Source organism: Taurulus bubalis (genome assembly GCF_910589615.1).
Source record: "Taurulus bubalis genome assembly, chromosome: 3".
In the NCBI taxonomy this organism is placed as follows: Eukaryota; Metazoa; Chordata; class Actinopteri; order Perciformes; family Cottidae; genus Taurulus; species Taurulus bubalis.
The window spans coordinates 5,485,664-5,502,741 of record NC_136591.1 but is presented as its reverse complement, the minus strand read 5'-3'; the positions used below and the strand labels follow the sequence as shown (position 1 = coordinate 5,502,741).

The 17,078-nt window shown below is 37.6% G+C and overlaps 3 protein-coding genes across 3 annotated transcripts; 1 reads left to right on the top strand and 2 right to left on the bottom strand.

Moving 5' to 3' along the window:
• Nucleotides 1-1,131: 1,131 nt before the first annotated feature.
• On the bottom strand, nt 1,132-3,845 carry fis1 (fission, mitochondrial 1). The gene is made up of 5 exons (XM_079215056.1): nt 3,789-3,845; nt 3,184-3,316; nt 2,357-2,433; nt 2,050-2,155; nt 1,132-1,950 (listed from the first exon to the last, which is right to left on the bottom strand). The coding sequence occupies exons 1-5, from the start codon at nt 3,831-3,833 to the stop codon at nt 1,847-1,849; spliced, it is 465 nt and encodes a 154-aa protein (XP_079071182.1). The 5' UTR covers nt 3,834-3,845; the 3' UTR covers nt 1,132-1,846.
• Nucleotides 3,846-4,273: 428 nt separating this feature from the next.
• LOC306733897 (cytidine deaminase) lies at nt 4,274-7,130 on the bottom strand (the record flags this gene model as incomplete). The annotated part of the gene is made up of 6 exons (XM_079215208.1): nt 4,274-4,387; nt 5,226-5,283; nt 5,869-5,980; nt 6,653-6,769; nt 6,864-6,934; nt 7,060-7,130. The coding sequence occupies 6 exons, from the start codon at nt 7,128-7,130 to the stop codon at nt 4,274-4,276; spliced, it is 543 nt and encodes a 180-aa protein (XP_079071334.1).
• Nucleotides 7,131-9,561: 2,431 nt separating this feature from the next.
• On the top strand, nt 9,562-15,118 carry tm4sf5 (transmembrane 4 L six family member 5; the record flags this gene model as incomplete). Its single annotated transcript, XM_079215514.1, has 5 exons — nt 9,562-9,735; nt 10,807-10,887; nt 11,672-11,814; nt 13,709-13,901; nt 14,982-15,118. The coding sequence occupies 5 exons, from the start codon at nt 9,562-9,564 to the stop codon at nt 14,997-14,999; spliced, it is 609 nt and encodes a 202-aa protein (XP_079071640.1). The 3' UTR covers nt 15,000-15,118.
• Nucleotides 15,119-17,078: the final 1,960 nt, after the last annotated feature.

Here is a 17,078-nt window from a genome sequence, read left to right as displayed (position 1 = left end):
ACTCCGGCTTTGCTTGGCAATTACGTTTCTTTTCTGCTCCTCTGTTTGGATACTAGATTCATTTTTTGGGGACCTCTACCCACCCTTTTATCTTTTCGTTTATCCACTCGATCAGCTCTTTCACACCAAAGAAGATTACTGTTTTCACTCATCTGTCCCTGGGGAGTTTCGGTCCTGTCAGAAGGGTTAATGAGTAACACCCCACGAGGGTGATAACACGCCACACAACTGATAGCCTCCATAGGCCTTCCCGTCGTAAAACAGTGCCAGAGACTTGAATATGTCTGTGGGTCAAGATGTGAGGATGATTGACAGCGAGTGAACAAGGCCCGGCCCAACCCGGGTGCCGCAGACTCAGACACTCACTGATCACAATGCATCGTTCAGTTTCCACCAAAACAGCATTGTAAATTTATTAGCCAATAAATGATAAGATAAGAATTGAAATGGACTTTGCTCGATCAACAAAATATTCTTCTAAAAATGACTGGGATAAATTGATCAGATGCAGGTTGACATCAATGGAAAAGTACAATTTCTTGGTCTTTCGTAAAAACATTAAGCACACTCAAAATATCCTTATATTTGCAGAGTATTCAGTTGTGTAGGCATTTAGATCTTCTCCCTCTTCAACAATATCTAGATCAAGTGTACATTTATTTGATACAGACATATTACTAATCACTTGGAGCCCAAAATATAAAAATGTTTGTAAAAAACAGGGCTTTGTTCTAGATTAAACTAAAATAAGATAATCCTTTATTAGTTCCGCAGTGGGGAAATTGCAGTATTACAGCAGAAGTGCACACAGACACATAGTAAATCAAAATCAAGTAATATAAATAAACAGTAAAAACAGTAATAAAAACAGTAAAGAAAAAATAATCCACAATAGCAATATTATATATACAGACAGAATAAAAAATATTTAAATGTATTTATATTGCTCCAGTTGAATGTAATTAAAGTAACCAAAGTGATTAAAGTTATTAAGTGTTTTGTGGTCTAGTGCAAACTGAGTTTATAGGCAATCCACTAAACAAATAAAATTATTAATAAAACAAACCTACTCCAACACTGAGACACTTATCAAGGAACAGCTCAACAATAATTTCATGACAACACAAAACCTTCTCAGTTCAAAATCTTTTTATTTAACAAGATGGAAAACACAACATAGCACAGGTAAATGCATTTTAAATGACAAGAGATATTAATTTTAAATAAGTTTTGCCTCCTTTAATCTAAAGTAGTATTTGGAACAAAAAAAAATGTTCAAAATAAAAGAAAACCTCTCGTTGCCTCCTCAGCAGCAGCTCCATTCAGTCGTCTACCTGCATTATGACATGCTGCTTCTGCAGCAAACAAATCACACGGTTGCTTTTGGCATCACAAGCTACACTTCCAGCTGAACCAATAACACTTCCTTAACAATTCTCTGTCAAAAATAATTAAACAAACAGTTACAGAACCACAACTGCACTTTTAGAAATATATTTTTGAACTTTGGAAGTTCAGGCTGGGGTGCAAACTAAATTAAAAAAAAGACAAAACTGAGCTGCATTTGACCATGCTAATTTATTTACACAAATAATGAGAAAGTGCAATCCTATGGTGGGTGAATAGAACGCTTAGTAATGTCATATGTAAGGTGAATCTCAACCCTGTTAAAAAATGGTTATTCACTGGCAATATTCAAACCCTTTAATGTGTTGCGGCGCATACTCAACTTCAAAATCAAAATGTTACATCCATCAAGCTCTCTCCACACACTTTATTGTTATTTATGCAGGTGAGGAGTCAGTGTCAGCCCAGTAAAGTGAAGACATGTCGTCCCATGTCCAGGTTAGGATTTAGCAGCTCCCTTTGACACAGCCAAGCCGATGAGGCCTGCCAAACCGGCCACGCCCAGACCGATTCCCCCGACGATCGCCATGCCCACCAAGCCATCTAGATGTGAATTAGTGAATTGGGGTTAAACAGACAAACAACAGGGGGAAATAACCAACAATATGTTGTTATTATGTCACGACTCAGATCGGCTTGTACCTTTCTTCAAAGCCTTGACGATGAGTTTCTCCAGCTCCTGAGCCTGCTTGTTGCCCGGTTCGTTCTTTAGAAGGGTCCGAATGTACTTCAGGGCTTTCTCATATTCCTGGAAGCAGAAACAGGAGAGAGGAAATATAAAGTACTCTCTGAAGTGTGTATATGTTAAATGATGTAATCAAATGTGAGGGCTGCATTGAAAATTCTTAAAATGCTACAATCCTCATGTAAACTAAACATGTGAATCTCCATGTACAAATTAAAATGATGAACAAAGCCTATATAGTCATGGCATTAAAACGGCACTAACTTTGAGTCTGTAGTTGGCCACTGCAAGGTAGAACAAGAAGTCCCGGGAGTCGTCTTTTGATGCCGTCTGAACAAGTTCTAGGACAAAATAAACAATTGATTCCAACTGTTACATTTGGAAGATAAAATGCTACAGCAATCATAATTTAGCAGTGACACTGACAGGTCCCTTGTCTGATATTTTCCTGGTAACAATCAAAAAAATAAAAGAGCTATTTGTATAGTAATAATAATGACACATTTATATTTTCAAAATAAATATTATCACGACTTTAGATTATTACAGATATGTCAGTATCACTGTATATACACACACAAATATTATTTAACAATCATACCTAAATACATTCAAATATAATAATAACTTTCAAAATTGTAAACCTGTAGCTGGTAAATTTCACATGTATGAAAAAAGATGCCTTTCCAAACTTTATTTTGCTAGTTAAAATAAAGTTCAACACAGATTAACCATTATGACAAAAAAAGAGAATACACGTTGTTTTTATTTTTAAATCACAAATTAAAGTATACAGACTATATGCTATTGTTTATTTATTATGTTTAGATAGACTCTTTTATATAATTACTTTTCATATTTCATTTGATTGACATCTACTTTTCAAAACACACTGCAATCCTGCCTGTTCACCATTTTCAATAAAGACCAAAATAATATGTTAAGTACATATCTGAATTATTTAAGAGTTTAAAAGGACCCTTCTCCAATATTTTTGATTTCTCAAACTTTAAAATATCAGTATAAGCCCCAAAACCCCACTACTACATGTAGCTTTGAATATGATAAGAAAAGCACATTAACTTGGTTACCTTCCAAGAGCACAATCCCCTTCTTGATATCCACTGAGTATTTACTCCTGATCAGACACCAAGCATACTCAAACTTCGTTTCTTTGGAGACGGCGCCCTTCACCAGCTCATTGTTGTACTTCTTCTCAAATTTCTGTCAAAACAAAGCAGAAATGAAGCAACCACAAAATTCAACTTGTGTGTCATATTCAACTAAATTGAAACCGAAACACCGCGCTTTGCTAATATTACTGTGTTTGTTTTGGCAGATGTTTAGAGTTAGCACTCGGTGTGTATTGTTTCCTGACTAGACAACTGTAGTTAACCTAAAAAAAGAAGAAGTACACCACAGTCCCAAACTGTTACTAGCATGAGTCATGTACATCTATAAACGGAAATAACGACGTCCCCGTGACCAGGATTTGATCATAAACACGATAGTTAGGTTAGCATTAGCCAGCTAACGCTACGTGACGCGTCAAAGTATCTTCCGACACGTCGTTTTTTTAAGATAGTTTCAGCATTTACCGAGAGATTAAGCAATGAGCTGACAACACTTATGTGTCGCCCATAGCTTGTCATGTATGTGTTATGAGATGAAGAAGTTTAATCATTTGTAAACTTACCTTAAGGTCTTCTGGAGCCACCACATCGCTGACAACCGCCTCCATGTTTCCGGAAACAGATCCCGACTCCGCCCATTTTATCACGTGATATAACTGATAGACGTCCTCCACGGATCTCTCTGGTAAAGCCTCTGATATGATATAATAATAATAATACGAATACTATATAATAAATACATACTAACAAATAATAAATTAATGAATAATACATATTATATAATTAATAATACAACTACTACTACTAATACATAATAAATAAGTGAATACTAATAAGTAATAATAATAATAGAACAACAACTACTACTACTAATAATAATATATAATAAATTAAATATAAATATTATATAAATAATAATAATAATCACACATGTTGAAAGGGAAAACATGTTTTATTGGTTTCCTAATTTGCAATGTTGCTATAACATAATTAAAGAGACACTGCAGCTAAAAAAAGAGTGATGTCTAAAGAGGCAGCTGAGGTTTCATCAGTTCTTTGCGAGGTGGGATGGAGAAAAGGGTTGAGGCAACAGTTCACTGAGGCTGGTTTCTTTGTAAGATCCGTCCGGCTTGGTCAAGTATACGATCCAGTCTGATCCAAACTGTTGTAAGACAGAGAGAGAGAGAGAGAGAGAGAGAGAGAGAGAGAGAGAGAGAGAGAGAGAGAGAGAGAGAGAGAGAGAGAGAGGGGTGCACAGTAGTGAATGAGAGCATCAGCAGGAAAATTGAGTCATAGCAAGGATTTATATTAACGCTGAGATCATGAGTCTAACTCATTTATGTATCCCACTCAGACACCAACAAATTTAAAACGTGTTCATGTTTAAATGTGTTAACTGTTTAATTATATTTGTAGTTTATTCTCCAGGACTCTAGTGGAGAAATAGTACATTCTTTATCTAAGCATTTCTGTTGACCCAAATGTTGCCAAATGATAAAACAAAGAAAGAATAACTACTGGAGTCAGTGTAAAACATGCAGCATGTCAAACAACGTCACTGCACCCATAATACTGAAAAAGAAAAGAAAATACAGAGGACATAACCTCGGGCCAGAATACATGTTTGACATTTTACACAACAAAGATGCAAAGTTAAGAGTTAGTTTTGCTAGAGTTTTCATTGTTAATAAGTTAAATGTATATGATTTGATATATGATAGCAAGAAAAAGACAATGCTTGTGGGATGTAGTGGCTCCTGCTGTGGAGATAGTATTCCTGGTTCATAATTAAGCTTTCTTGATTGCAGTGCAGTGACTTGCATTCGTCTTTTTTTATTTTAAGGAAGTAGACATTTGTTTACAGAAAATTCTAGAAACAAGCTGATTTGAAGAAATATTCTAATATTCTTTTTTTTAATCTTTAATTGATAAAAAAAAAAAGTAAAAAGTAAGCTGAAAAGTTTTGCATTGTCTAATTTCTAATAAAATAGAGGCCTCACCTCCATTAGAACCTGTCGACATGCTCCGCATGGCCCAACAAAATGGTCTTTGATATCGCTGCGTAGAAGAGAGGAAAAGATAAATGCATCCGAACATGTGCTACATATTTGTTGCAGTATCAGAGGAAGTTATGTCTAGTAGCACTTCTACATTACTTCAATTAAACTATTACACAAACTGCCTTACTCTAAACCAAACTTAGTAAAATATCTGGATCTGTTCCTCCCATGTTTGATCGATGTGACATCACCAAATGATGAGTCACTTATTCTGCCACAGTTCAGTATGGGTAATTTCTTGTATGATGTATCTAATCGTTTTTTCAAACAATATAAAATAAACTTGGCAATATTTAGTTGCTCTCACAAGACCCCATCCAAAAACTGTCCCCCAAGGCAGCCACGGTTGCATCTTAAATATCATGATGACTAAACAGAAAGTCTCCATTGTCCCCATGTTTTAGGAGGTGACTCAAGGAAATGCTTTCTAATAAAAAGATGGAACAGATTAGTTTTTAGCAAACATTATTTACAAAAGTATATCCTGAAGGTGTGGAAGCCGTCTTTGACATTATTTGACGAGACATAACTGTGAAGCTTATAAAGCTATAAATACAGCTTAAGCTTTATTTTGCAGTCTCACCATGTCACAGCAATGGCAGTGAACTGTCTGTGACCCTCCACCACGGCCCGCTGGACGGCCGTCCGCTCAGCACACACTGTCAGGCCGTAGGAGGCATTCTCCACATTACAGCCTGAAAGCACACATACATACCGAGAACACGGGGGGAAAAGTGTTGAGATCCTTGAGTTTTCTTTGTCTTTTTTGTTATTATATCAACTTGAACATTTAATTCCCTTTCTTTTTAAATATGTGTATCCTTTACTTTATTCCGCTCTTTCTTCTTCTTTTCTTTAAGTACTTTATAACTTCAGTTTCAAAAAGTTTCAAGAATATTTTATGAATAAGGTATGCTTGATTTAAAAAGTTTAACAAAAATACTCATCATGCATCATACTCATTATGTCTTGTTGTATTAGTATTATTATGATTATTATTATTATTATTATTATTATTACTGATACGTTTGTGTAGCTGGAGCTTTTTAATGCAGTAGTTAATGTAATTTACTGAATGACAATGCAATTCACCTCAGAATTGTAGACCATTGTGAGATCAGACCAGATAAGGAGCAGAATAACAACTTTATAACAAAACTACAATTTAAAAATACAATATTCAATTAACTAGAAGTATAGAGCAGCATCCAATAAAGTATTCAAGTTAACTACAAGTACCTCAAAATTGAACTAAGTATTTGAGTAAATGTACATATAGTCTCTTTTCCACCACTGCCCTTCCAGTTCTTGGTTCGTTTCGATGGGAGCGCTTGAAAGAGTAGACGAGACACCTGTCGGCTTGTTACCTGTGATTATAGCGCCATCTGCCGTTAATATGGCGGCACCGACAGGGAACCGGCTGTACGGACAGTATGCCATGTCCCGGGCCTGCAGACACTTTGACACGAGCTCTTTGACTTTGTCTGAGCATAACAGAGACCACAACATGTGAGACAACATGTGCGACGAGCTGAATCATATATCAAGTGTAAATGACCAGGTGTGTTGAATACTTGCCTGCCATTGGAGATGAAGAGTGTTCGCTTTTTGGTCGGCAGTGCTGGACTAACGTTAAGTCCCCTTTACAGCTGGGAAACGAATAGCAGTTATTTTAATGTTTATGAATCAAATTAGATTCAACCGACCAGGTTTGTCGACAGGGAGCAAAAACAGCGGGGTTCGTGACCGCTGCACGCGCATTGTTTTCCTTCACCTTATAGGCTGGCTGGACGCAGCGTCATCGATCAGTTTGGGACTAGACCGGACTGTCATGATGCGACCCATTATGTGTGACACGACTTTTGTCAGAGTTTTCTCGCGAGAAAAAGGGGATATCGAACGATGCACCAAAGTTCAAATGAATGAACTTCAACCAAAATCAAATAACCTTTATTTAAAACTGGCATTCCTGCAAAAAAACTCATGTTAAAATAAGACAAACATAATAACTGCAATTTGTAGAAAACAAAGTAGAAAAAAAGAAAAAACACTTTATTGCAAAGAAATATAACAAAACCATATTCAGAAGGAAACTAAACACTATTGCTGAAATTACTATTGATTGACAGAAGAATAGGTCTAATTGGTAACTAAATGGTATATTTATGTATTCACTTAAAGCACAAAATCAATGTCATTCCCTTGTTCCAGCTTTTTAATTAGAAGTTGTATGCTTTTCTTTCTTTTGTGATATTAACCTAAGTTGATCAGAGAAAACAAGCAGTTTGATAACATAATCTCTGCCTGTTGGAAATTGTGCTGGGCATTATTTATATTGCATATCAGAATCAGAATCAGAATCAGAACCATTTATTTGCTAGGTATGTTACACATACAAATAATTTGTATTGGCGGGTCGTACACAACAACAACCAACAACAATCAACACAGTGCAATAGAAACATACATTTACAATAGAATATAAAACATAAAATAAAGTGCACAGACAAACAGATAACAGTACTGTAAACAAGTGTACTGTAAGTGTGTGTTTAAGTGTAATGTGTAATGTGACATGTGTATGTAAATATGAAGTTCAAAGGGATGTGCAGGGGAGTGACCGACAAATATATCAAACAAATACATTAAACAAATAACACAAAAATCAAGAAAATAATTGACAAAATATTCCTTAATGAAAATAATTGTTAGTTCTAGCAATACATAAAAACACACACTCACTCATACTAAGTCCCCCACTGTACAAATTATGATAATATCGATGTAAAGTTCCATCAGTGTGCACACAATATCTTTGTTTTATAATTACATCAACCGTTTACAACAACCAGTGTCAGGCTCATAGTTGGGCTGATAGACAGAGAAGACCCACATATCACCTGCCGGGACATGGGACACATTTAGTTGTAATGCGTTATTCCTTTTGGGAGAAAACCTTCAGTCTGGGATATGTTTCATCCTTACCTGCCAGAATCCACAAGAAACAGGCTTATCAAACGGAGCAGACAGGCTTTCAAGCCTCACATGGGAGGGTCACAGAGGCTATCAGCAGCAGCGATAGCGAATGTTAGGTTGCTGAGTGCAGTCCTTGAAATACACAACACCTGTGGACAGATGACGGCGAGAGCAATGTCTCGCAGAATGTAGGAATTGTCAAGTACACGCATATAACCTAGAGATTAGATGCAGTGCAGATCAATATTAATCAGACAATAACCAATTCTTGAAGTAAATACACTTCTTGAATACACCTTATCAAATAGTGTGTAAGAAATCTCCTCATTTAAGAGGCCAGCTCATTCTTAAAGTGATATTTACCTGATATACCTGACACAGATTGCATTTATAGCCACAGCATATTAAATGTATGCAATTATACAAGAATACAATAACATTCAAATAAAAAAAATATATAAAATAAGGTCCTTGACAAACTGATCACTACATTTTCCAAAGAAGAAGACATTTTAACATTAATTTGGTGGCAAAGCTTTTATATCTGTCATGCTTTAAATGTACACACACACACACACACACACACACACACACACACACACACACACACACACACACACACACACACACACTGGTTCAGTTAGTCAGATGTTGTATCTTTTCATTGGCATGGCTGGCTTTTATTGCAGGCCAAGCCCACTCATCTGTTTGCTGTAGGCCATAAATAAAACAAACAGACTTCTACAATCACAAGCAGGTATCAAAGGCCGTCGAGCCCCCTAAACACACAGGTACCCCTCTCCTTTCTGTGGTCTGCAGTTTGTTTTGTTAATGTTTGTCCTGTGTTGCACCTTGGCATTTGTAGTGTGGATCTCACCAATAACAATTCATTATATGTTCTGAATGAAATGTAACTATGTCTGACAAATAAATGTAATGTATAGAAAATATAAACATAAAATGTAAATTATGAACTGCGTTAATGTAATTTGTTCTTTATCTGTTTCAAGGGCTCTTAAGGCAAAAATCTTGCTTGCATTAAAATATTTCATTTTTTTCAGAGCCTCATTAGAAGGTACTCAGGTCTGATATCAGATTGCCACACCAATACTTGGCCTTTGTTCCCTCTCTCCTTCCTGTTATAACCGTCGGCGGCTGTGTTTGACTTTCACAGTGGGACAGTGGTGAGCTTCTCATTTGCCTCCTTTATTTGTTCCGTCCGCTTTCCGTCCAACTTTGGGAGGAAAAAATACTTGAAGTGAGAGTAAGAGAGGAAAACAAACAAAAAAAGGTAAAAACCATGTGTTGTACGGGGAAGTGTGCCCGCCTGGTGGGTCTGATCCTGCTGCCGACGGCGTTCATCTGCATGATCGCCAACCTGCTGCTGTTCTTCCCCAACGGGGAGAGTCTGGATAATGACCAGATCTCCCTGCAGGTCTGGCTCATGGGGGGACTCATCGGAGGAGGCCTCTTTGTGAGTAAAGGATTATGATCTGTGTATTTACACAATCAGGTTTCATGTTTTATTGTGTGTTTTATTGGATTTTCTAGTCATTGACTCGGCTCTGTGTAAACCTGTAAAATATCATGGGGCTTTTATTGTGTATTATTACATTGGGGGATCTTTTTTATAGTGTGAGGGTGTTTTGTCACTTTGTTTCATTAAAAAATAATTTAACTTATTTTGTTTAATTTAGTTTTCTTATTATTTTCCCCAATTGACTTCCCTTTGCCTCTACTTGGACTATAATCATTTGATACCCACATTCAGTTCCAGTAAATCCACATCCAGTAAATATACAATACTGGCATGAGGAAAAGGACACCTTAAAATGTTGAATTAAACCCAACATATGCAAGATTTTGCTTTAAGAATCTTTAAAAGAGATTGAAAAAAAAAAGTACAATAACTCAGGTACAGTTTTACAGTATTTGCACTTCAGTATTACCATTTAATGTCCCTTGTAAATCCACTACAATTGATGACACTACTTTTATCTGTCAGATATAATTACTTTACACACAAAACATATGAATTGTTACCGATGAAACCACCCAATATGTATAAATAATTGTGAGGTCCAATATTAAAATACACTTTACTTGTAGATTAAAACATCGTCGCCACTGAAACAAACACACAACATATCTGATTATGCAACTTTCCACCAACATTATCTCAACGTTTTAAAAAACTGACAGGGTCAATAAATAATCCATAAATATTTCATGTCATGACTGGAACAGAGAAACCTTTGAGTCATGTGGAAAGAACACGTCTTTATAGCCTGGATACAGTTTGCAACAGGGACCAGGAAGTTGGAGTTGTTTCCTTCAATAAAACTCGATTCAGGTTTCACAAATATTTGCTTTAGGAGATAAGAGAATGTGCATAGAGACACACACATATACATATACACATTGTGAATGTGGAGCTATATCATCATTATGCTCCGGAGAAACTCTTGCATTTGAAGTACTTAAACACAACTTGTGCATGAATGTCATGTTTGATGAATGTTTTCTTTTTTTCTTCGCTTTTCAGATGCTGTGCCCGAGCTGCTCGGCTATCAGGGCCGGGGGCAAGGGTTGCTGCGGAACAGGTTGCTGTGGCAACCGCTGCCGGGTGAGCATCGTCATTTGAAGTATTTACATGCATGCGTCAGTGCTGCAATGATGGGGGAAGCAATGGCCAGGGTGAAGTCAAAGACAATGTATTAACTGTATGTTATAATCAATATCATGCTATCACACGATTATAGTCACACTACTGGGAAACACTATTCAAAGTCAATACTTTTTGGCAGTAGGGCTATGAAAAGTATTAACTTATAAGGAACTATAGACCGCTTATTAAAGAGGCATTTTCAGTTAAGAAAAGTAGTGTAATCTAATCTTAATTTGTGTATTTTAATTGTAATGTTGCACTCCCCATTGTTGTTTAAAATATTTTTTATATTAATTTTTGTTGAGTGTGAAAGTTCGTTAAACTAGTTTATTCCTTGTATTTCTTTGTATACTCTTAAATTAACTGATATTTTGAGTTAAGTGAGCCAAAAAAAAACTCTACCATCTTACCTTTCAAATATCCTAAAAAAGTCTACTCTTTCCACCACTGGATTGTGTTTAACATAGACATCTCCTGCATCTTATTCAATTCAAATATAAAATCTTTCCACTTCAAACCAGGCTGACCGGGAGTGTGTTTGTGTCCGTCATAAATCATGTCAACGGTGTTTGTGTGGTCACATTAACAGACTTAAAGGAAAACGAAGGCTCACTCTAGACAAGAATAATTGACAGAAGAGAAAATAAATCCCCTAAAAACGACCCCCTGTAGAGGAAACCAGCGATCAGGGCCAGTAATTCACGAATGCCACATAACCAACATGTTCCTGTCTCTCCTTTAGATGCTGAACTCTGTGTTCTCCTCTGCGTTTGGCCTGGTTGGAGCGATCTACTGCACCAGTGTGGCCTCCGCTGGTCTGGCTGTCGGACCCAGGTGCCGGGTGGCCGGTGACATATGGAAATACCCCTTTGAAAACCTTGGCACGTGAGTGTTCCTCCCATCATCACACATTCAAATAGACGTTTTCTAGACATTGAATCTATTTCCATCAGTTATATTTTCTGTCATTATCTTTGTTTTAGTGCAGCGGAGGAGTTTCGGTTCTTGATTATAAAGATAAAAAATGCAATATTGTTTAAAATCCAGTAGGTGGCAGGCCGGACCATCACTCTCATCCCTTTCTGTGCTGTTTATGAGCCTGCGAATTCAGATTAAGCAACCACTCTTCTTCCTTCTTCTTTTTATAGTCTTCTTGTCAAATGTGAAAAACAATAATGTGAAACTTTCAAACAAATATTTTTATCTTGATAATTGGCCATGGTCAGCAAACAAATAGGCAGGGTTCTTGACTTTTTCAGTTAAAGATCAGTCAATCTAGTATATTTATACTATACATATAGACTGAGAGAGACTGTGGCTCAGTGGTGAGCAGGGTCGTCCTTCAATCAGATCGGTGGTTCAATCCCCGGCTCCGCTAGCCCATGTCGATGTGTCCTTGAGCAAGACACTTAACCCTAAATTGCTCCCGTAGCTGCGCCTATACGGTGTATGAATGGTTGACAATCTGATGTGGCACCTTGCATGGTAGCTCCTCTCATCAGTGTATGAATGGGTGAATGATGTCATGTAGTGTTAAAGCGCTTTGAGGGGTCGGAAGACTAGAAAAGCGCTATACAAGTACGGGTCCATATACAAGTACAAGTACGGGTCCATATGTTTATATATTTGGCTCCTCGCGACAACGTTGCAAAGATAACACGACTAGCACCACTGACGTATTTTACGAGCTTCGGCAGGTAAAACTGAGTCAACTGATAGAGACTCATCAGGTGACCGGGACAATTGTTAATAAATATGAGCATGTTGTTAATATGTAGGCTATTGCTGTCTAAGACGTCAGCAATTTAAAGGGCACCAGTGTTTAAAGGGAGGGAACCAACAATGCATGGTGGTATATTAATGTTTAGCCTCAGATTGTCCTTCCGTCAGCAAACCTCAATTACCCTTTTTTGTTGTTGCCATTTCTGTTTTTTCACGTGAGGTTCTGCTTTTAACTGTTTGTTTCACAGTACACCATGAACCAGCATTAGCGTTAGTATTCTAATATTTCCAACTGGACAAAAATGATTTGTCAATTAACAGACTTATCGTTCTACAGAAAGTTGAGGATACCAAACAATTTACATGTCTCAGCTTCTTAAATGTGAGGATTTTCTGCTTTCTTCAAATTCATATAATTGCAAATGAAATGTATTTACGTTTTGAGCTGTTAGTCTGGCCAAACAAGCAATCTGAATATTTCAGATGAATAGATGATAATTGGTTGGTTAGTAGCATATATATCCGTGTTATCAGTTTGTATAATATTGGACTTCTTTCTCCTTAAAATATCCATAATGCGACAAAACAATCTCTCTTTTAAACATCTTATTGTAGATGTTTGTAGCGGGTTAGCTTAGCTTAGCATAAAGACTGAAAACAGAGGGAAACAACTAGCCTTGTTCAGTCCAAAGTAGCAAATGCCCATCATAATACATCCTCTGCACAAATAAGGAACAGCATGTTAATCAGTGAGATTTAGAGGTGCTGGTCAGCATGTTTACGATCAGTTAATCATTTTGTAACCACCTTTCTCCAACAAAACCATTCATAGTTCGACAAGAACTTCTCTCCTAATTCCTCCCTTTTTATTTTCCATGAGCTGTCTTTCTCCACTCCTCACTTGTTCCATTGACCTTCTCACGGACACATTTTTCCTCAACTCAGTCATCACACTATTTTTCTCCTGCACCCCAAACTCGGCCTGCCTCACACATATTTTAATTAATGCTGTGTGTGTGTCTCATTGCTTACGCTCTACTGCTCTTCTCCCTCACAGTGGCAATGCCAGCTACCTTGTAAACCAGACCCTGTGGACAGTCTGTGAGTATCCTGTCAACGCGGTGATGTGGCACGTGGTTCTGTTCTCCATACTGCTGGCCGTGGGGGTGGTGCAGCTGGTGCTCTGCGGCCTCCAGGTGGTCAACGGCTGCTTGGGATGCATCTGTGGGGACTGTCGCGAAAGCAAAGATGTAGGTGAACAAGTCCTGAAACTGCAAACATAAAAACAAATACACTGAGTCAGGAGAGGATGCATACACATCTTTGTAATGACAGAATGACGGTTGAACATTATTTAAAAATTCAGGAGGTCATGAAAGCGACACAGAGGATTTGGAGTGGCCAGAATGGGGGGAAGCAATAAAATGTGAAACTATTTTATCAGATTAGACAGCTGGGCGTTAGACAGCTACTCTTAGTGGTTCGCTGAATGAATAAGTGGTGTTTTGATTGCAGTTCTGGATCTCTATCAGGTCTGCCACTGATGGAAAACAGGAAAGAGAAAATGTGTTGTAGTTTTGATCCTGTGTTCATAAAGTGTGATGTTTTATAATTTAGTATGGAGCGTAAAAGAAGGTAAAACTGCTTATCACTGAGCGTTAGCAGTGCTAGTAGTCAGTGTATTTTGTTTGCTTTGGACAGAGCCAGACCAGCTGTTTCCTCTTATTTACAGTATTTGTGCTAAGCTAAGTTTAGATTTAAAATGATTCTCACAAACACAAGAGTGGTATCAATCAAGACAGGGAATCAGCGTATTTCCCAAAATAGGGAACTTTTCTTTTAAAGGAATTGGATTTTCTTTTATAATAAAGCCAGGTTAGGTTTTCCCCCATGCTTTGCGCTAAGCTAACCTACTCATGAAACTCTTGGCAAGTCTGATCTAGCCCTTTCAAGGTAAAATAGTTGAAAGGTTCACTAAAAATAAACAATAAGTAAACTGGCAGCTTGACAGGAACACTGGAAAAAGTCAAAGATCATTTATAATTTTGCACGTGTACCTTTGAACAGAAATATCTACACAGGTTGAGCATTAAACTCAGATTTAGAACATGGTTGAACATATAATGAATGTTTTTGCTCACTGGCATTTGTACTCACAAACACAAACCTGTTTGCACTATATTCGTAACATTTCTCAGGGAATGCCGACACAACAACAAATATCTACACATTAACACGGTGCTCACATTTATTAACAGCTCCGTCAGTCATCTCAAAGCTAGCTTCCTCTCCCAAACATGAACTAAACATGTGACTTCTGTGCTTTGCAGGATGAAGGTGGATTGTGAAAGTGAAGAAGATGGCCTGGTTGTACCCACTGTCACAACGCCCAGGATGCATTTCTGCATTTAACACTTTGAGATGAAACAAGTTAGTTTTTTTTTGTGACTCTTGTCTCACACCAAATCTGTGTCTTATGGCTATTTTAATTATATCAAAGCCTTACTCCATTTTGTTTGAATTGTATTTTAGCTGGTGGTTTATGTGAATTGCCTCACCTATTTTTGGTTGAATTGGTCATCAAAATAATTTACAGTCATTTCTGATCTGAAGACTCCACGTGGAACATAGACTGTATTCATCAAAGACTAACTGTAAATAATGATTTGCCTTTGTTAAATGTGCCTCTACTTGGGTTGTACTGCATATCAGGTGAATGTGACACAGGATATATCAGTTATCTGGGAATATCAACATTAAAAAACGTATTTTCCAGATCCGTTTGCATTTGAGCTTTGCTTCTTTGTTTCCCCCCCAAAAAAACACACTGATGAATAGATAAACCTGTGCACCAACTATGTGACTCTATAACTCTGACTATCCAGTTGAAAAACTTCTACAGACTCACTCTGTCAATTACTCACCTCATGCTGTGCCCACATCGCCAGACAGCCAGATCTAACAGGATTATTGTGCGCTGAGACAAGGTCAAAGGTCAGAATGCCCCCTGTGGACATTGTGAACACTGCAGCTGCCTAAACAGTACACAGTGTTTTAGCATACTGTAGTTGCAGGTTAAGCTCATAATCTTCCGCTGTCATGGAGCTGCTTCGTGGTAATTGTTACCTAACTTTTAAGTTAAAAGCCTGTTGCAGAGCTGCACAGAGGTAAATATAGACACCAATCAACTCAAAGCTAAAGCCATGTCTCCATGGCAGTGCAGATAAAAGAGATGATGTGTCTGTGTGCAGCCAGGTGAATAACAATTACGCCTGTCAGCTTTCCTGTGTACTTTGGCTTCCTACCCATACAATTTCTCGCAAATTTCAAGTTCCTGTCCACAAGAGGGAAATTGTGGAGCTGTGGAAATAAGTGCTGTGCCCAACACAGTGACCATCTTAACTGATTGGCTGGTGTTGAGCAGCTCTCTTATATAATGCACAGCACAAAGCGAGGAAGGAGCATAAGTGAGAAGAATTTGGAATAAAAGAATGGTGGGACAAAGGAAGGAAAACAGGAAGGGGGCCCGTTCTCAGCCACTTCTCATGCAAACCGTAGCCACTTGAAGAATCCAGAGAAGAAAATAAAGTGCTGTTTAATGACGCAGTGGACTAATACTGATGTGATGCACTGAGGGAGATTTGAGAGAAAGAGAGAGGTTCCTCAACAGGGAATGACAACAGGCCAAAAAGACGGTTATTCAAGCACTAAATTCTTCTGTTACATCCGCCTTGTGCACTTGTTAAGACCCTGTGGCGAGGCCATTATCTAGAAATGTACCCAAAATGTAGCCCCTCCTCCTTGCTTTTCAGGCTTCACTGACAAAACAAAAAGGAGATAGACAGGAAAAAAACAGGGGGACATGAAGCAGAACTGGCCAGTAAGATAAGAAAAACACTTTTAGTTGAACTAACATTTCTATGGTGCTCTTGTTTCCCTTTTCTCATCTGTTGAAATCTCCTCAGCACAACAACCACAGCCTCATTTAAAAGCAACAGTCATGCTGGCAAGACTCACACATGTACGTAAGTGATAACTCAGCAGAGTCCACCACCCAATAATTATCCCGCCACAGTAAGAATGACCTAAGCAGAGCCACAAAGTATACAGTCAGGCACATTCAGCAAGTTTGCAAGCTTATTTACACCTTGGTCCAAAATCAATACATTTGAAATAAAAGCTACATTTTTACTTAACTTGACTTTAACATCCCTGTAAAAGAATATTGGTGTTTTATATGTGATGTATCAATACATTGACTTGACTTAAATTATCACCACTCTGCACTGGTATTCAGCCAAATGAAAATCATATTTTACAGAAAAAAAGCCTGAAAAGTATGAAGGTGGAGCTTCTTTATCAGGTCATAATTTGAGTTGAACCGGCTGTAAGTTCTGCTCAGGTAACAATTGCTTAAAGATGCTGAC

Coding starts and splice junctions, on each gene's coding strand:
- fis1 (XM_079215056.1), bottom strand. CDS start 3,833: ATGGAGGCGGTTGTCAGCGATGTGGTGGCTCCAGAAGACCTTAAG. Junction 3,317..3,788: donor TGGCTCCAGAAGACCTTAAG/GTAAGTTTACAA, acceptor TTGTTTTGACAG/AAATTTGAGAAGAAGTACAA. Junction 1,951..2,049: donor CGTCAAGGCTTTGAAGAAAG/GTACAAGCCGAT, acceptor ATTCACATCTAG/ATGGCTTGGTGGGCATGGCG.